This window comes from Cheilinus undulatus, linkage group 7 (genome assembly GCF_018320785.1).
Source record: "Cheilinus undulatus linkage group 7, ASM1832078v1, whole genome shotgun sequence".
Taxonomy (NCBI): Eukaryota; Metazoa; Chordata; class Actinopteri; order Labriformes; family Labridae; genus Cheilinus; species Cheilinus undulatus.
Window position 1 is genome coordinate 30,384,957 of NC_054871.1, and position 25,113 is coordinate 30,410,069.

The 25,113-nt window shown below is 37.7% G+C and overlaps 1 protein-coding gene across 1 annotated transcript in view; it reads left to right on the forward strand.

Moving 5' to 3' along the window:
* The window catches only part of atf6 (activating transcription factor 6), a 63,026-nt gene extending 42,318 nt beyond the window's left edge, over nucleotides 1-20,708 (forward strand). Inside the window, exons 14-16 of the mRNA XM_041790953.1 lie at nucleotides 646-757; nucleotides 5,763-5,847; nucleotides 19,030-20,708. Of these exons, the coding sequence (XP_041646887.1) occupies nucleotides 646-757; nucleotides 5,763-5,847; nucleotides 19,030-19,226 (394 nt within the window). The 3' untranslated portion in view covers nucleotides 19,227-20,708. The remainder of the gene's footprint in view (nucleotides 1-645; nucleotides 758-5,762; nucleotides 5,848-19,029) is intronic.
* The last annotated feature ends 4,405 nt before the right edge of the window (nucleotides 20,709-25,113 follow it).

Below are 25,113 nucleotides of genomic sequence, written 5' to 3' on the forward strand. Positions count from 1 at the left end.
CAAATAGCAGCACAAACTGAGCTCATTTGCTCCTCTGTCTGATCTCAAGGTCTGATTTCCTTATCATATTGCTCTAATCATCTTTAAGCACCACACTTCTGTAAAGTTAGTCAGCTTCAAGCAGATTGCTCTTGTTTTGTGTCTGAATGTGGAGATGAACCATCAGCGTCCCTCTTCTCTGTGATTGGCTTTTTGCTTTGGTAGACATTAATGAGAGCTTTAGGCTGTTTTGTTTTTGTTTTTCAAGTACATTCATTTACCAAGCATATATTTTGGTTACATGTTGGTTTTAGAGATGTAACAAACGTATTAAATATTGTGCTACAGGTTTTTGTTCTGTGCTACAAGATTGTCAACCTCTGTAGCACCAGCACTATGGGCAAAAAAAGTTAACGTACAGCCCTGCAGCATGAGTGTGATTAGCCAATAGTGTGCTTAGAGCAGTTCAGCTAGCTTTCAGTCTCAGCTCATTTGCATGAGATCAGCTGAATTATATGGCACTGCTTGACTGCAGGGCTTGCCTGAACTAACGCTATATACTCGATTGTTGAAACACACATCTAAATTGAATCTGACTTTAAGTGTCCTTTTCCCCAAATCATTATGTTTCAGTGTTTTCATGTTTCTGTTTTTCCTTATCAACAGGAATCCTAGCAGTGAGCTGCAGGTTTACTATGCCCCTCATCACACCTACAGCGACTTCTTTGATGAGATCAATCGTCGTGCCGACACTTTCTATGTGGTGTCTTTCCGCAGGGTAAGTTTCCACCTGGCAGAAAAATAAACACTAACTTGCACTTACTCTCTGACAGTGTTTGAAATTACTTCCTCCTCTAAAATGATCATATAAGGTGAATTTAGTACCAGTTTCAAAAGAAGTTATCACAGCTTTGAATAGGTCATGATGTTTATATGTTTCATGGATTATTTTCATCCAAACTAGTCATAAAAAGAACAAATGTATTGTATGTAAATTTACTGAAAGACTTACTAATGCACCATAAATCAGTGTAATAGCCCTGCTCATCAGCAGAGCGCTATGGTTTCAGGGAAAGTTTGAGTGTGGGGAAGGGGATGAAACGCATGCCATAGGGTGTAGCTGCTTCTCTCAATTCCAGTTTCCTTTGTCCACTTACAATCATCAGTACCATGTTTTCGGTCAAGACCATATGTCAGTGTTAATCTACTTTGTCTCTTCTCAGTTGAAAATTTTGTTTTTCCCTGTTGGAAACTCTGAACCTGTTTTTAATTTTCCCTCCTGATATGATTAATCCCGATTGTTATGATCAGAGAAAGCTCTTTGGGTAGTTTGGGTTTGTTTCTTTCTGTGATGTGTTCCCTATAAAAACACATTTTTAGAGCCCATAAACTTAAACCACTTTGTTCTTAAATGCTAACCAACCAAAAAGAAAACACATTTCAATTTCCTGATGCAAACGTATGTTTCTCTGCCGCAAAGTTTAATTCACTCGCTGCATGTCATGGGAAGTTAAGACCTTATATCCTCTGAATTACAAAGAGAGGCGGGACTTCAAGAGCAAGTAGGCAAAGATCAAGACCTCTTGTCACCAAGGGACTCTCAAAGGTTTTGGCCTGAGTTGGCATGGTGACAGCAGGGACAATGACAACAATGGTGTGGCTGAGCTGAGGGCCTCTCAGGTCAAGTATCAGTCCCTCAGTTCTTGACAGCTTGTTTCGTACAAGTGAAGACAGAGTGTTCTCATTCATTCAATATATAAGATCATTTATATGGTTAAAAAAAGGCTTTTATTATTGATAAACTAATCAAAAGGAGATCCCAAAATAAACAATTACATAAAACATGGCTTTAAATGCTCTCAAAATAGTCTTTATCAATTGAAATTTATAAAGATAAATAGCTTGACGTATTTTGAGATTATAGGCTGCAGTATAAAACAACTTTCCACATTAATTGTAAAGTTGTTTAGTCTGTAAATGTCAGAACCTCGTGAAAAATTCCCTTTGAAAAATATTAAGTCTGGCCTCCTTTCCTTCCATTCTCTCCTTTTTGGCAGTGTCTTTTTCTGTGTGACCTTTTTAATTTCGGTAGACCTTTTGTCAGCTTTTTTTTCTTACTCAGTTTATTTGCTTGTATTTTGTTTCCTGGGTTTCAGGGTGTGTGTCTTTTATGTGTGTGACTGTGTGTGTGCAAAAATGGAGTATGTTTTTTTCCCCCTTCCAGTCAGAATGATGTTATTACAAGACTGCCAAAGCTCTGGATTAAATTTGGAATTTGTTTAGATTTTAGAGCCAGTCACTACCAAAATTTGACTTTGTCCCTCTCTCCCTAAAATCCCTCATCACGTTCATCACAGCCTGCTGTCACCCTGGCCAGTGACTGATGTCAGACCGCTGCACACCCACAGTGGTCACACTCAGGTCAAGGTTCTTTTAAAGCCTCACAGATACAGAACCACCTGTGGTTTGTCGAAGTGTAAAATGAGGTGATGGAAAACATAACAAGACCAAACTATGCCCTTACTCTACCGTCATTTTGTGGTTTTGCTTCAATTCTCATGTAGTTGTAGCACCTGTGGCTTTATATAAGCGTGCATGTAGGTGATGTGGTGGAAACTGCTGCTTTTACTGTATAGACCAATCCAGTAAGGGATGAGGGAAATTCACCTGCTGACATGGCAGCTGCACGGGACGAGTCAGTTTGATGGGCTTGCTGGTTCCCCCATGATGTGCAGTGATGTGAAATTATGTTCTCTACCTTCTGCCATCCAAAGAACACAGTAAACAACAACCCTCACCCCTCACATTCATTTTTTAGTATTTGGTACCTGTCATCAGCACCATATCTCACTTACACTTTTCAAAAACACTACAAATTAAAGTATTAGAGGGCTGCTTTTTGGCTGAAGCAATTCTTAAACATTCCTTGCTAAAACTTTCTTATCATTAAGAAAAACACTCTATTACTTACAGGAGTAAGAAAGAAAAATTATTTAAATGCCTGTAAAAAGTATTAATTCCATTGATTTTATAAACCAATTATGGTCAGTATAACTTGGTTTTTTGACCAAAAATTAAACAAGAAAATCATAAATGTCAAAATGAAAACAGAAATGTAAAATTAGTGACTGCATAAGTATTCATCCTTTTTCAATCAGTATTTTTACTCCATTATTCTTTGCTAAAATACTCAAGTTCTGTTAGGTTACACAGGTTTTGGGCAATAAATGCCCTTTTCAAGTCTAGCCACAAGTTCTCTGTTGGACTGAGGTCTGGGCTTTGACTCGGCCACTCTAGAACATTCACCTTGTCGTCTTTAAACAATTTCTTTGTAGCTTTCGCTGTATGCTTCAGGTCATTGTCTGACTGGAAAATAAATCTTATCCAAGCTGTAGTTCTCTTGCAGACTGAATAACATTTCCCTCCACAATTTTACCTTATCTTTCCGCATTCATTTTACACTCTACCTTTACCAAGCCTTTAAGGGCCAGCTGCTGAGAAGCATCCCCACAGCATGATGCTTCCACCACTGTGGGGGTGTGCAGAGTTTGGTGTCTGCCAATCATAGCATCTTGTCTGATGGCCAAAAAGCACTGTTCTTGGCCTTATCAGACAAAAGGACTTTCTTCTACTTGACCATGGAGTCTCCCTCATGCCTTTTGGTGAAATCTAGTTGAGATTTAAAATGAGTTTTTTCTTCAAAAGTGGCTTTCTCTTTGACCCAGTAAAGCTTTGACTGGCGAGGAACCCAGGCAACAGTTGTATGCAGAGTCTTTCCCGACTCAGCTGCTGAAGCTTGTAACTCCTCCAGAGTGTCTTGGTGGCCTTTTTCACTAGTCTCCTTCTTGCATAGTCACTCAGTGTGTGAGGATTGCCTTATCTAAGCAGATTTACACATGTGCCATCTTCCTTCTATTTCTTGATGATGGATTTAACTGAACCCCAGGGGATGTTCAGTGCCATGCCTTAATCACTTCCTTTACTAGCCTTACTGTTATCTGTGTCCCTACCTCATCCTATACTCCTGCCTGTAATCTCTTCAACCCCCATCATTTCTAATTTCACCGAGACAGTTTAGCAAATCAAGTGTGATAAAGTTTCACAAGTTTTTTTCTTCTTCTTTTCTTTTTTCTTTTTTTCTTTTTTTGCAGAGAGCAACTAAAATTATGATCCTGTAATCATAGGCAATTTCACCAGTAGGCAAAGACTGGCAATTGCCTGGAGCCTTGTGCACCAAGGGGCCCCAAGGCATAGGAAAAGTTGTGAACTATGTATTAAAATTATTTCAGTAATTAAGATGTATATTTCTAATGTAAATAATATCCCCAGAGTGTATTAAAACATTGGACTTAGGTTATCCTCCCAAAGTTCCCTGTGAAGGACTCCTGGACTCAGGGGTTCAAGCCCCTCAAAGAGCAAAGCAAAGGCAGATCAATATAGAAACATCAAATTCTTAAAATAGGGTATTATTATGTGTTAAAATGGCAAATTCACGTTTTTTTCTGTGGTTTCATGTGTCATTTTTTTAACACATCACTGAACTTCTGAAAATGATTTTACTGAGTATAATTCCTGCCCAAGTAAAAAACTTCCATCTGAAGTCATGGGAGCAGATGTGGGAATACTCAAGGAAATCCATCACAGGCGAGTGGGCAGGGGTGATAACTTTTACATCACTCGACATGTGCAATTGTTGAGCACATAATGAAGCTGCTTCATAATCTTTCTGTACTCTAGTATGCTCTTTACCATTATTATTTATTACATGTGAAAACTGCATATACGCCCAATTACACGTAGCTTTGATGTAATGGTAAAAACTTGTCATCACAGTATTGAATGCTGTTGCTTTGTCTTTTATTTCTGCATTGTACTCTTAACGTCATGGCCTGACAACTAAAACAGGGACAGTCTCCAGCTGTGAGATGCATACGAGACAAGGAAAGTTAGCAAGATTTCAGCGGCAAACTGTCTGAAGTCTGTCTGTCTTGAAGTTCTCAAATAATCTTAATTTTAACGTCACATAACTTTTTTCCCTTTCTCAAAACTCAAAAGTTGTTTGCTTGAGTTTTATGATTCATAACTTCTTCTCTTCATTCTAGCAATAACTGTTTCATGCAGGCTCACATTATTAGTCATGGTATGAAAGTTTGCTAAGATGCTTTATTACAATAGTTTTGCTTATCAATTTTGATTTCCCTCTAAAACAAGCAACACTTTACTTCACTGGTTTTCGTATCAAGAAAGATTTATCTTAGTTTTATTTAAAAAAGTAAGTCCAAGTTATGATCAAGAAAATGCATCTGTGAGAGCCTTTTTGCACATTAGCAGGTTCCTCCCTTCTCAGAGCGTGTGCCTAGTTCAAACCTTCTGTCATTGTATGAAGCAAGCAACAAAAGCTGTTTAAATAGCTTTAAAAATGAATTCCTGCTGGTTGCTACTTCATGTTCTTAGAGCAGAAATGACTCAGTGCTACACAATCTAAATCAGAGTTGTTTTCACTGATAATGTTATGGGGCGAGGCACGAAAAAGATTTTCAATTTGAAGAATTATCTGACCATAAAGCCACTCATGGAAATGTTTGTTTCCTGCCAGGGCTTTCAAACCTCCCAGATGACCATTGCATCATTGGTAGTTTCAATTTGTCAATTCAAGTCCTCCAGTTTGTCTCCTCCTCAGAGCTACAAAGTCAGAGCCACATCTTGATCAAGAACCAGAAAACTGATGTATCCAACCTTTTCATTTCTGTTGTGATTAATGACCTTCTCTTCTCTGTTTACAGGACCATCTTCTACTTCCTGCCACCAGCCACAACAAGGGAAGTCGACCCAAGATGTCTGTGGTGTTGCCAGCCATGAACATAAACGGTATGCACTGCTACACAAACAGATGGGAAGTTTGGTCATTCAACACAATGAAACAGATGAGAGGCAAGCTGAGAGCAGACTCAGAAACACGTCTCCCTGCAAGAATGCATTAAATGTGGAATAACAGGCTTGTAAGGAAAACCTTTTAGGACTGAAATAGAGCACTTAAGCCTTTAAAGGTGATATTGATTCTGTTTTTATCTATGCAGGGAAACTGCCTCCTCAAATCTACCCTCTCAGATTTAACCTGGATAAGAGATTTTTATAGGATTTCTTTGCCAAAAAGTTTCTTTGACATCTGGCATCTTGTTTTAGAAGGTCTGCTACTTCCCTCTGAGAGTTCTGTTTTGTCCTTTAGCCTTTGATTATACTGTCTGGTGCGTTATATAATGTTGTCAAGTGTCCATACAGTCACTGACCAAACCACACACAGACACCAAGGCTGAGAAAATACAGCTCATTTAACTGGGTCATTTCTTCTTCTTTGCTTTTTTGTTATGTTAGATTTTAGTCTTTTGAAAATAATTAAGTTAAGGCAATGTACATATGGCACATATGTGTATTCTCAGATTTGGTAAAATGTCTACAAAAAGCTTCTGTAAGGAGTTTATAACTACCGATTAAACAAACTGAAAGAAATACTGATACCTCTACATGTGCTACAAACGTAGAGGAGACAATCAGCATTAAGGCTATTTCTATAAAACTATTTTTAATGCCTAAAACTTCCACCGTAGAGTAGATATCAGACCAGGCATAAATGATGAGATTTTCTGTTAAAAAAGATATAAAGAGAGAAAAATTTAAAGTACAAAGCCATTTAAGTTGACCACACACTAGATAGTTTTAAGCTTTTAGGCCAGGCAGGTGGCTCTTGTAAATTGGCAGTTGGGTTGTTAGGCTGAATTAACAAAACCTTCTGCTGATGAGTTTCACAATATAAACAATGCATAAACAAAAGAACTATTAAAGTCTACATGTTTGCAAATGTATCGAAATGAATGTATTGCTGTGTGATAATGTGCCTGTTAAATAAGACTAGATCATAAAGTTGTGCACAAAAGGTACAAATTGATAAAATTCAATTCATAAAATATATTTTAAAAACTAAAAAAGAAATGTTTTGTCATCATGAAACCCCCTTCACCCTCATCAAAGTGACATGATCCACCATTTGTGCAACTAAGAAGCTTTAAGAAGGCACAGATGAAAAGGTATTTATCTGACATTGCTTGTGTACAAAGCTAATTTCAAAAAAGCTGTGTTAAATGTGAAGAAAAGCAGAATACAGTGATTTGCAAATGTGTTTGAATCTAAATTCAATTTAATATAGCTCAAAGACATATACATATTTATATTTGATATTCAGCCTGATACCCTTTGGAAAAACACAACATCTGAATTTGATGCCTTCATCATGTTCCAAAAATGGTTGGGACAGGAGCAAGTTACATCCCTTTTTCTTTTAACAACACTCAGTCAGTGTCTTGGGACTGAAAATAATAATTGCTAAAGGACTGACAGAATTTTTCCCATTCTTCCTTGATGTGCATCTTAAGTTGCTCAGCAGTTGTCATGTTTTGGGCTTTATAATATGCCATACATTTTAACAGGTCTAGACTGCATTCAGTTTGTTCTGTCACCTCTTTTACTGTGAAGCTATGCCCTTGTAACTCATGCAGCATGAGGCTTAGCATTGTCTTGCTGGAATAAGCAAGAACATCTGTGAAAAAGATGTCGCCTGGATAGAAGAATATGTCGCTTAACCCTTTATGACCTACCATGGAACAAGTCTGCCAGAGGATATCTTTACATTTTTACATGTTGTAGTTCATTTTTTGAGTATTTTTTTGGCTATACATCAACACAGCCCTTAGAACCCAAATTTTAATATGTATGTCATAAATCAATAGTAACAAATTAAATTGCTTAAAAGTGCAAAAAAAACCACAAGAAAAGTGAAAAGCATTTTTTTTTTTTAACACATTTTCCTAAATACAGAGATGTGATAGCTGTATCCCTCAAAATTGTGATTGTAAAAAAGTTGCACAAGATCATTTCAAACCACAAAAAATGATTTTGAGTATGGTCATAACTTCACTTTTAAAATATGCTTCTCTTTATAAACTGTGGCTAAAATGAAATTGTGCTCAATTTGCAAAAAAGACAGCATCTTTAGAAGAAATTAACTATTTACAGTAGTGAAATCAAATCTCTAAGTGTGCTAGATACTTTTGAGCATACATGTGTTTGCCAAAGGCCATGTTGAAACAATAACAAGTGCGGCTCGTAACCTGCAAGAAAACAACACATTTATAGCCCGGATTTTATTATATTATTTTTGATGTGTTGTGCTTCGTGCTTCATTTACGCAAAAGAAGGAAGGCTATTTCTAGAAGGACACAGTACTCTGGAACACATTGAATGTGTGATATGTTAGTGTTACTCCTCTGGTTTTATATGCAAAAAAAATTATAGCTCCATCTCATTTTGTTACAATTCTACCTGCAGTTGAAAATAGATATGCAAATGGGAGCGCCGGTGATCCTGTAGGTTTTAAAGGGTTAATTGAAAAAGCCGTATGTACCCTCAGTATTAATGTTAATTTCACTTAAGTTTTTATTTATGAAGTTTTTATTTTATTATTGTGATATATGTTCAATCATATGCCCAGCCTACATGGGCACAGGTGACACTAAGAATCTAAACAAGCCAGGTTTAGAGTGCATAATAGTTCTTTGATTATTAAAGAACAGAAAAGGAGGATGGAGACAAACCAAAGATTAATTAATAAGTTAAACTATTTTGTCGTCTTTTCCAGGCTTGTGAGACAAAATTACCAAGTTTAAATACCAGATTTAGACAGCCATTCCAGTTTTTGCTCATCAGGCGACTGCAGAATTTTATTGTTTTGACAAGCCATTTCATGACATAGCACTTCTCTTAGGTCATCATTATTTGGTACTGAAAAAAAGAAAATGGGACTCACTTTCTTCTTCTGCAATACATTTTCCATCAAACAGTACACTCAAACTCATACAATACACATGACGTGATAGAAAACAATTATAAGTGATCAGTTAGAGCAGCAACATTCAGACAGTTTGGATTCAAAAGTTTTCACTGCAGATTTAAAAACATTCAGAGACACCAAGTTTTGCAGTTTAAATTCAGTCTGTAGATTGTTCCAAGCAAAAGGTGCTGAAAACCTAAAAGCCTTCCTTTCCAATTCAGTTTGGACTCTGGGAACAACAAACTTCCCAGGAGTTCACTATTCTCAGGTTGTGTAATCCATCTTTCAAGATTAAAAAAGAGACGAGATAATGAGGAATTTTGCCAAGAATGGCTTTGTAAATGAACACATACCAATGTCCAAGACGACGTGTGCTCTGGGAATATTTTTGAATCAACTGGTCTTAATGACCAGAGGAAGAATACCAGATCTTAACTGTGCAACCAAGGACCTTTGGCTTAGATAATCAAGATGTAAGATATGATTCAGGAATACATTTTTGTTTAATCAGCACATACGTATGTCCTTAGTTTTAATTTGAAGAGAACGTTATCAAGCCATATTTTTTATTCACTCAAGAGCTTCCCTTTTATTGACTTAACATTACAGCATAAATCATTCCTGTAGATATGTGACATATCCACCTCCTCAAAATAGAGTAAATCTAATCAGCCTATGAAGAATTATTTACTTTACTCCATACAACTACTCTTTTGTTGAATCCGTCCTCTGACATCTTGATTAATCAGTTACACAGTTGGATCATTTTACATTTTTGGTGTATAAATACCTGGTACCCAACCCAGATGTGCAAGTTACCCATGCCATGGGTACTATTACACCCCCACACTATCACAGATTCTGGTCTTTTTTCCATTTCGTCCCAGAGGACTCAACTGTCACCAGTCGACTTACCTGTGGAATGGTCCAGGTGTTTGTTGAGCATTCCCCAACTTTCAAAGTCTTTTCTTGCCCCTGTCCCAGCTTTATTGGAACATGTTGCAGGTATCAATTCAGGTTCAGTTTTTTTCAGGATTAAATACTTTAGTTTAAACATAAAACATCTGGTCTTTTTACTATATTCATTTGAACATAGGTTGAGAAAGATTTACAAATCACTGTTTTCTTTCTTTCTTTTTTTTTTTTTTTTTTTTTTTAACATTACACACAGTGTCCCAGCTCTTTTGGAACAGGAGTTTGTCCATTGCTTCACTCCTCATAGAGAGAACTATTGCTGTCAGCAGCTTGTTGGGTTGGGTGGTGGTGCTGGTGGGGGGGGTGTCATCAGCCCATTTGAGGAGCAATCACCCATTTAAGTTGAATATCTTTTAATCAAACCCATCCAAACCATTATAACACATATGAATGATGTATTCCCTGGTGGTTTAATATTTTTTGGCTAAAGTTTGGACTTCCATTGGCCGATGTGTTGCATTTTTAATAAACAATTTAAGCAGATGTTTTCTGTTTCCATGAGCTAACCATAGCTTGAGTCCGTGGTCATTTTAATGTGCTGGATTATCGATCAGGTCAGTCAAATTCAGGTCATCAGATCTTTCTGTGGAAAGAATTCCTCTATGGCAAAAACTGCAGATTTAATTATCTGGCGGATTGATTTTCACCAAGCCTGCAGGACAGCGAACTGACAGAAACTCGACCAAAGGGAGATCATGTTTATTCAAGGCGTGAGCAATTAGTGAGACAGCCTGTTGTTGTTGGCTGTTAACCTGGGAATTTTATCCGAAATCCTCTTGTTCTCCTTTTACCTCCCCTGTCTTGTGATTTGATTAGTGTTTTAACCAGCCCAGCGAGGAGTGAGTCAGTGGAAATTGAGCCTCTTACTCAGCAGGGAAGACATGGCCTTTGGGAAATAACTTTTTTTGCTCTGGGAGGGTGGTGTTAGAGATGAAGATTGATGAAGTAAACATTGTTCTTGGTTGGTCTTGTCAGGGAGGAATGTTAAAGTCCATGTCGGTCAGATAGCCCATTGAAATAGCAGCAAATAGTGAAATCCAAGACGTCCTTTTCAGCTAATTGTTGAAGTCGCCAAACAAAGGTGGCTTTCAGGGGGAGATTTGGGGTCTTGAAGGCTTCTTTTAAGCTCAAGGACAGGGTTTTGAAGTTGAGTGATCTGTCATAGATGCCTTCTGTGCTTGTAGTCTGCATCTTTCCACATCTACTGGACCATGTGGTATCTTTCAGAGGTAGGATTGACACCAGTTTTATGTTAGCACATTTACAGTAGCTTTAGTTTCAGATGCAACAGCTTCTCATCCTGGTAATCCTTGTCGACCTCACAGCAAGGATTTCAGTTCAAAACAAAGCCAACAGAGGCTGACGTATCAAAGAGGTCTGTGGTGATTTCCTAAAAGCACAGCGCCGGCACGGTCCTCCCTCTTTCAGCATATGCAGCGCCATGTGTCACACAGATGACAGCCAAGTAGCATTTCAGATTTATGCTGAAACTTTGAAGTGATTAAGTGCAAATGTACATATTCAGCTGGGTGCGACTGTTAGTGGAGCAGAAACACCATCCTCTTTCTGCAGTCTGATTGCTGCCTTGCAGTGAAGGATAATTCTTTCCAGCTACCCGATGCTGCTCTCCCTTTTTTGGAATGCTGTCCTCCTCTAGTCGCTAAACGGTTTCATCTGGAGGAGGAGGAGGATCAACTCTGTTAATCTCAAGTGAGCTTTTGGTCTGTCTTGGTCAATAACTGAACATGGAAGATAGAGACTTTGATGTAAGCCATGGTGTGTTTTTTGTCTCGCCGTGTGTCTATGGTTCAGAGGTTCTGTTCAAGTTACTTGACCTTGACGTTCTTGATCCTTTCTGAAAACGTGAGTGCCTCAGCACCAGCTCCTCATAAGGACTGAAAGGGGTGTTTATTTAATGATCCTCTGAGTTTGAATGTAGCTCAATCAAGTGGAAGCGACATGTTTTCGGGGGAGCAGAATATTTTTGAGATTACATCATAAACAGGTGGATCGACTGTGGCAGACAAACTGCAGTCTATTTTTACTTCCCTGAGATTTTACATGTGCACCCATGTTAGCAGGCAGCTTTCACTGGGGGTTCAAAGTAGAGCTGAAGCAGTCTGGGGTCAGATTTTCCTTCTCTTAACTAAATAAATATACTCAAGAGTGCTCTGAAAAGCAGTGCGCTCTCACCAAACCAAATTTTTAACCTTTGCCAGATTTAGAAAATAAATTTTAACTTGTGTAGCTTGTACCCCAGTAACTTCATTCTCTGTAGTTTGTATGTTGAGATATTCCTCCAGCATGGCTCTATTTATAGATGTGTTACTATCTTTGTCCTTCTGCTCTAATGCAGACTGAAGTCTCATAAATGATCACTGATTTTAATTAAATTATTGTACAGACACCAGTGATCTCCAGAAAATGAAAGCCACTAATTTTAATGATTTAAGACGTTTCCATCCTTCACCACCACAAGGTTGTCTTTTTAATGTGTCGGACTTATGGATGCAAATTTAGCTCTGATATCCACGTTCTGATTACAGGAACTGTATATTGAGATGTCACCCTGAAATGCCTACATTAATTTAAAAATGTCTACCTCTTTTTTATATACAGCCCATTCAGAAACAATTCAGACCCCCTTCAGCTTTTTCAATTCTCTTATGTTGCAGCCTGATGCTGCAGTTGTTCACATTTTTCTCTCATTAATCTACACACAGTGCCCCTAAAAAAGTGAAAACAGAATTTTAGAAAGGGCTTGCAAATGTATTAAAAATAAGAAACTAAAATATTACATTGAACTAAGTTTTCTGATCTTTTGCAACAACCCTTAAAATTTATCTCAGGTTCTTCCCATTTGTCTTGATCGTTGCCAAGATGTTTCTTCACCTTTATTGGAGTCCTCCTAAAGTATTGAATTAATTGGACATGATTTGGAAAGGCACACACTTCTCTATAGAAGACCTCACAGATGACAATGCATATCAGAGCAAATACAAAGCCATGAGGTCAAAGGAACTGCCTGCAAAGCTCAGAGACAGGATTGTTGCAAGGCACATGTCTGGGGAAGGCTACAAAAATGGCAGAGTGGCTGACAGAAGCCTCTCCTCAGTGCAAAACACATGAAAGCCATCTTGGAGTTTGCAAGACTTGTCAAGGTTGAAGAAAGCTGAATGGTGCAAAGTACAGAGATATCCTCAATGGAAACCTATTCCACAAAACTCAGGACCCTAGACTGAGCCAAAGGCTCACTTTCCAACATGACAATGACCCAAAGCACACAGCCAAGACAACACAGGAGCAACTTAGGGACAGTTCTGTTAATGTCCTAGAGTGGCCCAGCCAAAGCTCTGACTTGATGGGCCCTGTCCAACCCGACTGAACTAAGCTTTGTCAAAGTGAAAAGTGAAAAAAAAGGGTATTGTCAGAATAATCAAAAGCAAACTTCCCTGAAAATTTGCCAGATTACAAGGTTACGTGAATACTCAAGTAACCAAATGTCATGCTGTATGGCTTGCATTTCTTTTAGAAAGCCATATCCAACCTTTAAATGATGCTTTTAATTAAAATGGCTATGTATCCCTGACCAACTCAAACATTGCAAAAGCATCAGTCCAAATGTGTCCATGATACACAACATTTAAGTGTTGCTTCAGAGGCACACCCAAATCTCCACCAGCTAGAGTCAGACTAAAAAAAGAGGATAAATTGCTTCCTTTCTTATATTAAAAAAGCTCCCCTCAGAGTTTGTGCCAGCCTGGCAGCTAAAATCCTCCCAAGATATCCTCTCAGGTTACCTCAGATGTATCTCTGCCAGACGTGGGAGTTTTTATCAGCACACACCAGCTCAGTGTGTCGCTGAAACTCTCTGGAAGGTCTCCACATGGCGCTAGTTAAAGGGGGAAGGGGATCATGTAAGAGCAGGATGGTAGATTTGGCAGCTTCTTCAAAGAGCTGCTGTTTGAAGTTTGGCCTCGTGTCTGTGTGTGTTTGTGTGTTTCCTGTTTAAATGTTGAGACTTCTCAAGCAGTTGGCTGGACAGAAGAAAGACACTCTGGTAATTTTGGTGGAAAGTATGGACAGTGCAGGGAATGAAATGTGTGTCTTCAATCAGAGTAATGTCTAGGGTAATGGCCCAGAGATTAAATTATGATTATTTTGTAATTTTTAGGGACTTACAAAGTAATTCTGGGATAATGTTATCTTGCTTGGGGCTAGCAGAACATAATGTTTCAAAATAAAAGGGCTTGTAATGTTAACCTGCATTAAAGCTTCCATGAGGAACTTTAAGACACTCAGTTCTTACAGACTAGTTTCTTCAGGCTGTCCAAAGAGCTAAGATGGAGGTCAGGGGTGACCTGCCTATCAAACCTGTTTTTTTGTTGCTGTTTTCATAGAAATGTTGCATAATTGGCCACTCTGACTCAAATATGAACTGATACAATTTTTAAAGTTAAAGTTCATCTGGCCTCATGTTCATTTCTAGTGAATGTAATTATCTTTCCCTTTTTTAAATTTTTATTCTGTGAATTTTATTTAATGTGTGTGGAGATGAAAGTGAGTGGGTATGTATGGATATTTTATTTTTCTCTATTTTTATCTATATATTTTTATCTTAATCATCCAGGATGCATGGGAAATCTCATGGTACTTTTTGTGAAATGAAAATAAAGGTTGAATTGAACTGAATTAAATTGAATGCTTTTACAAAAATGTCCACTGTGACTCAAGACTGAACTAATAGGATTTAGGAGATCAGAGCTCAGGGTTATTGGGTTTTACATTCATCCCTTGCTTATCAGGTGGCTATGCACAACTACAGCCTCAATTCCAAAAAAGTTTGGGCGCTGTTTAAAATGCAAATAAAACAGAATGCAATGGTTTGAAAGTTTCTTAAACCCATCTTTTCTATACAATAGAACATAAACAACATATCAGCTGCTAAAACTTAGATATTTTAACATTTCATGCAAAATATCAGTGCATTTTGAATTTGATGGAAGTAGCATACTCAAAAAAGAAGGGACAGGGCAACAAAAGGCTGAAAAATCTAAATGGTACTAATAAAAACAGCTGGAAATATTGACAAACTGCATCTCAAAATACTCTTAATGTTCCATTTTGAATATTATACTGATTTACAGATCAGGTCTCTCAGGATTTGTGTACAGAGGGGATGCTACACAACAGCAAATACAGCCCTGTCCCTACTTTTAGATGTGTTGCTGCCATCAAATTCAAAATGAGCTAATATTTTTCATGAAAGGTAAAATGTCTCAGTTTCAACTTACGATATGTCGTTTGTGTTCTATTGTGAATGAAATAAAAGTTTTGAGGTTTGTAAATCATTGCATTAAGAGATGACTCTACCTACTGAGCCACAGCTGCCCCAACATGAGGGTGCGGTGATGTCTCTTCTATGACTTTGCTTTGTACTTATGGGATAAATTCAAGATAAACTGGTAGAATAATTGTTGTTAACCATGCTTAACACTAAAATGAACACTAATGACAAAACTTTAAAAGCTCTTGGTAACTCATGTGCCTATAAATTCTCTTGGTGCTTTCACCACAAAGGCTTGTAGCCTCTGGTTCACTGTTGCACTTCTTAAAGCAGTTTTCCTTTTTCATTTCAGCTGTTTTGTTCGCTTACTTTTTTGAATAATTCACACACATTTTTCTCTATGTGATGCCTATCTTTTGAACTTTTTATTTTTAGACAGATTGGGTAAGCTAAGTGGCGGTTATGTCAGAGCAGTTTATTTTTTTAAGTGAACAGAATCCATAGACTTGACTTTGCAATAATGAGGGTACCTTGAACCATGGAGGGAAAATTAGTCATGATCTCATCAAGCTATATGAAGATACTCAGAGAGTAAATTTTCCGCTTGTGCCATATAGAAGGCTAATTTGAGATGAACATAGCATGAGAAAGACCAAAATCCTCACTCCAAGGATGATTTCCAGAGATGTCTGTTTAAACACTGAAGCCAAACTCCAGTTTCTCTGCAGGTGCAAAAGAGGAAGTTCAGCAGCAGATGAAGTCATTCTCTGCGTTACGTCTTTGATCTATTTAACGATATGAACATATGTAGAGTCTCCCGGCTGCAGAAATGTCCATTGTATTGTTACCGTATCATCTGATAAGCTCTCTTTCTGCCTACAAAGTGAGCGTCTGATGAAATCTGCAGAAGAAGCTGATGTCTTGCACAGGTGTTTGGAAAAAAGCTGCAGCTTTTTAAACAACTCATGGTGGCTTCAGGCATTTTTAACACACCTACAGCTTCTTTTCCAGGTCATATACAAGAGCGCTTAACAGACTGGTGTGTCAGGCTTGTGTGCTCCATATGGAGGTCGTTATTGACAAATTTGACTCTTGCTGACAGACAGAGGATCAGAAATGTTTTGTAGTTGTCTGTTGGTGTAAATGCACAATGGATTTCTCAATGTGCTGATAAAAGCTCATTGTAGCAATGAATTTTGCAAACATGTCCACTTTGAGGTTGCTCTTGCTCCAAGCTGAGGAGTCAGGCTTTTGGGAGCCACAAACTATGTTGTAAGTCCAAAATCTTTGTCCACATTTAAATCTCCTGAGATAAAGCTGGGGTAATTATACTTTGTAGGTCAAACCTACAAAGGCTGACTTTGATAACAAGCTTCAGCTCATCGTCACACTGTACACCATCTGTGGCGTGCTGCAGCCTCAGGGATTTTTTTTTTTTTTTCTCAAACACAAAAGCCTGACTCATCAACACTGATCGTATTCTGTCCTTCAGTCTTGCCAAAATTCCTTTTTTACTTTAACCCTCACTGAGCACAAAAAGCCTAAAGGATCTTTACTCATCTTTTGTGATTTCTCTTTTTCTTGTTTTATCTCCCACACTTCTGCCATCCTTTCTCCTACACTTTAACCAGAGTTCTGTCTTTTTCTCCTCTCAAATGTGCATGTCCTACTCTTGTTTAGAGCTGTGTTGTTTATCTCTATGATGGAGAAATCCAGTGTATGACTCACCTCTGGACTCCATCTGCTATCCTTCCTCCACCAGAGCTCACTGCGGTTTTTCAGGCCCCCCCTCACTGCCTCATACAATACTCTCTTTTTCTGCTCGCAGAATATTCTTGTATCATGTCTTTGTGCTGCAACTATGATAAAAAAAATCTATCCATGATAGGAGTAATGAACATAGTTTGGCAGTTTGAAGAACAACATTTTAGTCTTGTTTAATGGCATTTTTTTATACTTGGATACTTTGTCAACAACATTAGTCTTAATTTTTTACTTTTGTTGCTTTTGCCTTTAATTGAGGAGGACAGGACGGTGTATATGTAATCTGCCTACTACATATACTAGCTTACATTTATGAGGCACCACCTAAACCCTGGTTTATCTGTTCCCCAATCTCTATTATTTTATACTGAAAAAGTATCAAGATTTAAAAAAGAGATTTTTCAGTCATATTATTAGCCAAACATAGCCTCGAGCCAAGTCAAAAGAATAGTTATCTGCACCAGCATTCAATTTTACTAATGATTAAATTAATCTGTTTAAAAGTGTGCTATATTGGCTCCATTGTGAGGTGTGTCTTCCCATCTAGCTCTGCTTTCACTCTCCACATTCCTGCCTAATGCCCCCACAATGCTGTCTGATTAGGTGTTCATCACAAGTACTAGCCAATCAGCTGTGAGGCCTCGGTGCCACTGAAAGGCAACACTTCCTGTTTTCCTGCTGTTATATGTTGCACTGTGACATTTCTCATGTTGACAGAGCTAATGTTTAATTCTTGAGTTTTTTGATGATACAGTTTTACTTTTGTCACATAAAGCACATAAATGTCAGATTTCAGATATTGGTCCCATGAACTATTATAATCGTTATCCTTAAAACTAATACCAGCCAACCCATAACAGAGAGCACTGTCTAAACTGCATAAATGCATTGGCAACATCATAGTACCAAACCATTGACCACATATGAGGAGTGGTTTGGTTACATTTCTGGTAATACCATAGAACATAGTTTGTAATACCATTGAACATAGTTTGTTCAATATGGGGTGCCTTTTATTGTTGCCATGATAAAAAGCAGTTGTCATTATTGTTTATTCATGTAAAAACATTTTAATATCTTTTCATGACATAAATCCAGTGGCAAATGAGCAAATACACAAACTTCTCTACAACCCCAACTAAAAGTCGGGATGTTGTGGAAAACCTAAATAACAGAATTTGATGATTTGTAAAACATTGAACTCTATATATTTAATTGAGAATCAGACAAAAACAACATAGAAAATTATGAAACTGGGGAACAAATTTGTTATGGGGAGAAAATATCCAGTCAGTAAAAACTTTTAAATTTGGGGTTGTTCCAAACCTTCTACCTGCAGAATATATATATCTGACAGCTATTCCTGAAGACCGTTTGAGACACTCTCTGTGTCAGATTGGAAATAATGCCTTTAAACTTTAGTAATAAATCATATTAAACTTCAGTTAAGGGTTAAGGTAATGTTAGGATACCAAAGTTAAAAACCTCATCTGCAAACCTGATCCCTAAATGTTGAATAAAATCGAGTAAACAGTCTGCTTACAGGAATAAAGCTCATCCAACATGAAAACATTGTAACGCAGCAAATATAAATTACGTAGCTTCAGTAGCTGCATAATCTACATAGATAACAGAGCCATGTAAGCTGACGTAATGTAAACTATGTATCTACATTTGCTTTAGCTGTGTTTGCTAAAGCTCAGGTTGTTAAAGCTAACTTGGCTACATTTATAGCTAACATAGCTATGTTAGCTTTAGCTAAAACTAATGTAGCTAGAGCATCGTTTTAAAACGGGTTGCTACAAAATTTAATCCTGGATTAGACCGCTGACCTTTTTCTCTACTACATTTATGAAATGTTGCTTAGTCTGTAAGGTTTGCAAAGTAATTATTTCATGAATGTAGCTGCCAGACTTCGTTGTTAATAGAGTTTAGTTTCAAAACAATCTTATTCTGGAAATACATTGTATTGGAAAATTCCTGCATTTCTGTTCTGACATAGACGGCGTCTCAAGGGAACGGTCTGTGGGAGGAACCATCAGAGATGTACAGTCTGCAGCCAGACTGTCTTGACCTTGTTTATCTTTGCCATTATTGATGTATTGACTACTAACAGACTCCTGTTTCTTTTCTTCCATTACAGAAAGCATCATAAGAGACAAAGACTACGAGGTGATGATGCAGATAGACTGTGAAGTAACAGACACAAGGATCCTCCACATCAGGTCTTCAACCATCCCGCCTTTGCTGCGGGTCAACCACACTGACACTTTCTACCAGCACTCCCCCACTGACAACCAGGCCGCACCCCCTGTCGGCGTGCTGATGGGCTCTGCTTAAGATCACCAGCAGCACCAGGACTCTTTGCAACTCCTCAGCACAATCTCCATGAAGACAAACAGAACACAGAAGACCTCAGTTAATTTAGCTTGTGTATGTTTTGATTTGGTGTACTACCACTGACTCTCTGATTGTGATTTAGATTTGAATGAAATCCAGTCATTAAAACACAAAGGTAGGTCAAACTGTCGGCGCCATTCAGCTACATTCCTTATTAGGGGCTAATATCCAGAGGTATTCTGTAATCGAGTCCTAGCAGATGCTCACTTCTTGTGTGGCAGCAGTGACTTCTCCCTGTAACCCCAGACGGCCTACATAAGGGTAATTGCTTAGCAGCAGGGTGCCGAGCATTGAACCCTGAGTCACCCCTTCATAACACAAATACTTTTACCCAAGAGCAGCTCTTCTCAAATCTGCTCTTTCTCTTTTTTTGGTTCTCAATTTTGGGACAAGCAGCACAGCAAAAGGAGGAAACAGAAGATTAAACTCAGGAAAACATTAGGAAAGCATAACTAATATGCTGTTGGTTGTTTGTTAAATTTCAGGTGCTTAGTTTTTAGCATTGTATTGATGAAGAATTTTAGTTTTTATTTTTGGGTCTTTGCACTGTCCCTCTCTTCTGAAAAAGAATCTATCCAGATATTATACATATTTATTTGTTATATTATGCATCAACAATGCCAACTACAATTCATGTATTTTTGATGTGGCCATTTTTTGCTTCAGATGACATTTTCTCCTTCTGTCTGGGGTTGCTTTCTTCAAACTTTCAATGAACATAATATTGATATATAATCACAAATGGTGGTTTGGAGTGAAACACTGTTAGAACGAGGAGATTTCTTTGTGTTGGTTTCCTGGTTAGACATCATGAAATTCAAATACTATACTGTGTCTTCATCACTGTGAAACCCTCTTCATGTGTTGAGCTAAAATGGTAAACTTCTGACTTTTAACCACTTTTAAAATTCAAAGTCCTGATGTCTTTCTCCAACAGCTAAATTGCACTTTTATTTTCTGGCCTAAAGCCTATATTAACCAATCTTTTGTGTAAAATTGCACTATAATTTCAGAATCTGGAGAGATCTGTTCTGGCTTTGAATGCTTTATATAAATGTGTCAAATATGTTTGGACTTTATACAATTAAGGTCAAAATTTGATTGTATATAAATTGTGCATCAGTTTTTCTAACGAAGACAGACATTTTGTCAATATCTAAAAATGTATATGTTTTAAATGATGGTTGTTTTAGCTCAATGAAGGTCCTTAAAAATATGTCTGAAAATAACATGCTGGCCTCAGCAAGACCGTCTGAACAACATTTTTCCCCCTTGGTTTTGAAGAATATGTTCTATGCTCCACATTGTTTTCACTGCCTATAAACAGTACTTGGGGACAAAGAAAGAGTGAGGTTTTGTTTTTTTTGTATTTTACTACAGTGCATACACCAAAATAAACACTGGATTTTGTCTAACTACAAATTTGTGTGCATCCTTGTGGGCTGCTAGTGGAAACATAGCTGCTTTAACTTCATTTTTCCTGATTTTGACTCATACTGCACCCAGTAACAATAAAACTGAGTAGTTTTTTGTATCTCTGTTATTATAGATTTTTTTTTATTATGAAACTTAATCTGTCTGGTCCTGTTTGCCTTCATTCTTGCACTTAAATCAATCAACCAATCCATGATTTTTGTATAGCACTAAGTCAAAACATGACAGATGTTACCTCAAACTGCACTGTTACAATATTTACCACACAGCAAGCTCAGCTGTTAAAGAATAAAGCCAGTGCATATGTCCTTAAGACTGCAATTCCATTAGTACCCTCATGAGGCTGTCTGCAAAAGCTCTGGAAGTCCCATTTACTGTTGGTCCCTTGACTGTTGTTGAGGCCTGGAGGGCAAAAAAAGCCTAAGACAATGGCACGTACTGTCAAACACTATGGTCCTGTGACACCAGGCCACCACTGCACTGGTTTGAATTATATCTCTCTCTAGCCTGTTCATAACTCAAATTGTTCAAATCCCATCCTTTCCCAGTTTCTACCAGTGTTCCTCAGGGTTCTGTCCTTTGTTCCCTTTTGTTCATTATATATTTACCTCCCCTCTGTCAGATTTTCTGTAAATTCAACATCAACTTACATGGCTATGTAGACGACACCCATCTCTACCTATCTACCAAACCTAACTATACCCTCCCACCCACCTCTCTCTTTATTACATTTACAAGAAATCAAATCCGGGTTCTCACAAATGTTCTCAAACTTAACAGTGCAAAAGAGTAAAGGACTTGATATTGGCACTAAAGCCACCTTAAGGCCGGCTCAGACTACATGATTTTTTTGGCCATTCACGACAGCACCATGTCAGACTATACAACAAAAATCTTTTCCCATCTTGGCCGACAACCTGGCCTTACTACAAGAGTGATCCTGACTGCTCGCCGTATGCTGGTGTCACCGCTGTCTCCGTGACTGAGTGCAAGTTCACAGGTTGACAGGGGAGGCGGGTCAAAGAGTGTCAATCACCCTACAACAGAAGTGCTAAGTGATTGTAGTGGTCTTTTGTTTGTAAAAAATAAACAAATAAATAAATAAAATAGAAAAATGCAACACAATTATGGATTGGATTATGGATAACAGTTATGGATGTATCAAGAGGACAATGTGGACTGGCTCTCCTTCAGATACAACTTAAGGTATGCATGTAATAACCTAAATAAAATAAAATTTGCACAATAGTCTTAGGGAATAAAAGGGGATCAAACGTGGTAAATCTTGTAAATAATGATGCAAAGATAAGAGCAAACACTCCTGTTGGTAGACGTCAGGATTTAGATCGTTGATGTCAGGTCAGGGTGTCAAACTAGATCACGATATGAGAAAAATTATGGCATGCTAGTCTTGTTGAATCGTGTTTGTGGGGCGTCTTGGATGCGTCGTTAATTATGTAACTCTACAAGACCCCAGTTTGTCGTTCCCGACGCTCAAAATAGTGCCCGAGTTTTGAGGATGGGCTGCAACATTGCAGTCAGGCTAAACTCTGGCTGAATTCCTGTAGTCTGAGCTGGCCTTTAGTCAAATCAATTTTCCCTCACAATTTCTCCTTCCTCTTAGGTTAATGTTACTCAGTCTGCATACTTCCACCTGTGCAACATTAATTGCCTTTGTCCACCTGGCACCCAACTCTGACGTCATTTTAGTTTACACTCTGGTCATTTGATAACTGCCACTCTCTCACAAATCCCTCACAAACTTTTGACAACTTCAGCTGGTCCAGAATTCTGCCAGAACCCCATCCTGCAATCGCATCACTCCTGTTCCCTAGCTTCAAGTCAACTAACGTGTTGACTTTAAGATTCTACTGCTCACCTTCAAAGTCATCCCCAACTTTGCCCGTCAGTACTCTGCTGACCTCCTGTTTCTGGGTAAGTGATGCTTCCAGTTGGGAAGTGAAGGGCAAGACATTTATCATTAAAAGTGTAGGTGAGAAATAGCTAAAATTAACAAGTTCATGTTACTTGATGATATGAGGATCACTGTAAGCCATCAGTCAGTGCTCTGGAGATGTGATGTTAAAAGGCAGCTGTATTTTGATCTAATTATTATTAGATTATTATTATTAGAGTATTATGATCTCTAATATTTCATGGCAGGATTAGAGGTCCATTCAACACTACTGTGTTGTTCCCTGAATGAACTTTGGAGCATCTAACTGTGTTAATTTGCTCTTCTTTGAGTTTTCTTTCACTGATGGGATTCTGTAGAGGTAAAACCTGGTCTTGTCTCCTCGTCAGTAAGTGCATCCTTTCAGAAACAGCTTTCTTTCATTAAAATGTTGGACTGTTTTATTTTTAACCATTTTCTCTTGCCTGGACTTATCGTATTAAAAAGCTTGTAAAATATCAACCCTGTCGTGCACAGTCAAGCTCTACACATGCTGTTTTTCATAGTAAGACTACACAGAAAATAAAACTGACAGTAAACATGAACTCTTTTTTTTTTTGCAAAAACTCTATTTCCCATCTCTTGGAAACTAAACGTGAAAAAAAAAAAAAAGATTCTGTAACAAAAAGTCTTCAAAATATTCACAAATTTACAAAAAAGTCCTTGTGCTTCTTTGTATTGGCTCTGTTTTTTGCCATTATTCAAAGCAGTTCCTGTCTGCAGTCTTTTTCTCTTCATTATGAGCTGTTCTGACCATCTTCTCCAGGATGTACATTTGCAGTTTGACAAAGTATAGCACAGCAGAACAGCCTGCCACTGGTTGTCATAGTCACAATGTATGAACAGACAATATGGCAGATATCATTAGACACTAGCAATGGAAATAACTGAAAAATTAATAAAGTGGTTAAAAGACATTCAATATGAAAGTTACTGGCATGGATGTTATGGATTGCATACTTGGAACAACAAAATGGTGGGCTTCCAGCGGGGGAAGAAGTAAGCAGCTAAAATCTATGCTACGAGTTATTTAACTTTTGTAATCTGTATCTCTTCTCATCGTATACGACAACATCAATCCCAAAGAGATAATATAGATAGTTCTTCTCAATAGAAAGAAGAAAACCATTCTTTCCCACCGGGGGGGCAGCTCCATGAGTGTGTGATGGAAGGTTATAATAGTTTTGGATTTTTTTATTAGTTTATATTTTATTTCATTTTCACTTTCTGTGCTCAATTTCCACTTAGCTTTAATTTGTTCTTACTGCTGGTTTGTTAGTTTTATTATTTATTTTGCAAAAATGCTTCTTTTTAAGTTTACTTTTTATTAGTTTTAGTGTTAGTTTTTTTCTGATACGTGTCAGGGCTAAGTGAACATTGTACATTTTTAAAAACATAATCAAACAGGTTACTCTTAACTTATCATTTTAGTTATTGAAAGATGATGTTTGAATACAACTCCAGACATAGAACTACCACTGTGTGAAGTCTTGACCAATCAGTTCAGGCCATTTTACACTCCCCAGACTTGGGTGTAGGTGCCAGTCAGTATGGATATGTCAAAGACTAAAAATAAGGATATTTTCTCTCTGTTTTTTTCTATTTTAGTTAGTTTTATAAGTGCACCATACAGATTTGTTAGTTTTCATCTTTATTTAGTTTCAGTTAACTTAAATGATTTTCGGATTTTAGTTATAGCTAGTTTTAGTTAACTATAATAGCCTTGGTGTGATGTCACATGAAATCTATAATTTGGCATATTAATAAGAGTTGAATTTTTTTTTTTTAGTTGACCATTATGGCTTAATGAAGGAAGAGCGCTGCATGTGAATAAGGATTTCACTGAATAGACTGCAGGAGCCTGAAGTTTGAGAAGCATTTAAAATATTGTGACTACTGTCGTTGGGCTTCAAAAATCCCCTTCCTAACCAATGAGTGACATCACTGAGACTACATCCATGTTTTATACAGACTATGACAGGAGTTTCCAAACTTTTCTGGCTTCGACCCCAAGCATGTCAGAGACTAGGGACCTCCCACACCCTGGAGGTTGTTAAAGCATATAATGTTACAAGAAAGCATCATGTGCAAATTTACATTTAAGGGACTTTTGGACTCATTACTTTCATTTCAGCATAAATCCCACTTTATAACTATGATTTTACTTTGAATTGAACTTATAATAATATTTTTTTAAAAATGGGTCAAATACGCACCTCTTCATTTGTCTATTATATGTGAACAAAGGCCCAGCATCAATTCAACATGAGAAAAAACCTTGGCCACATTTAGCAAATGAATGTCACGAAAAACTCTTTTAACAGAGAGCTCCAGCAGAACCAGACTCCTGTTGAACAACCATCTGCTGCAAAATGTAGACAAAAATAGGGAGAAATCAGTAGCTAATACAGAAACATGGCTTCAGTGCCAATAGTCTCA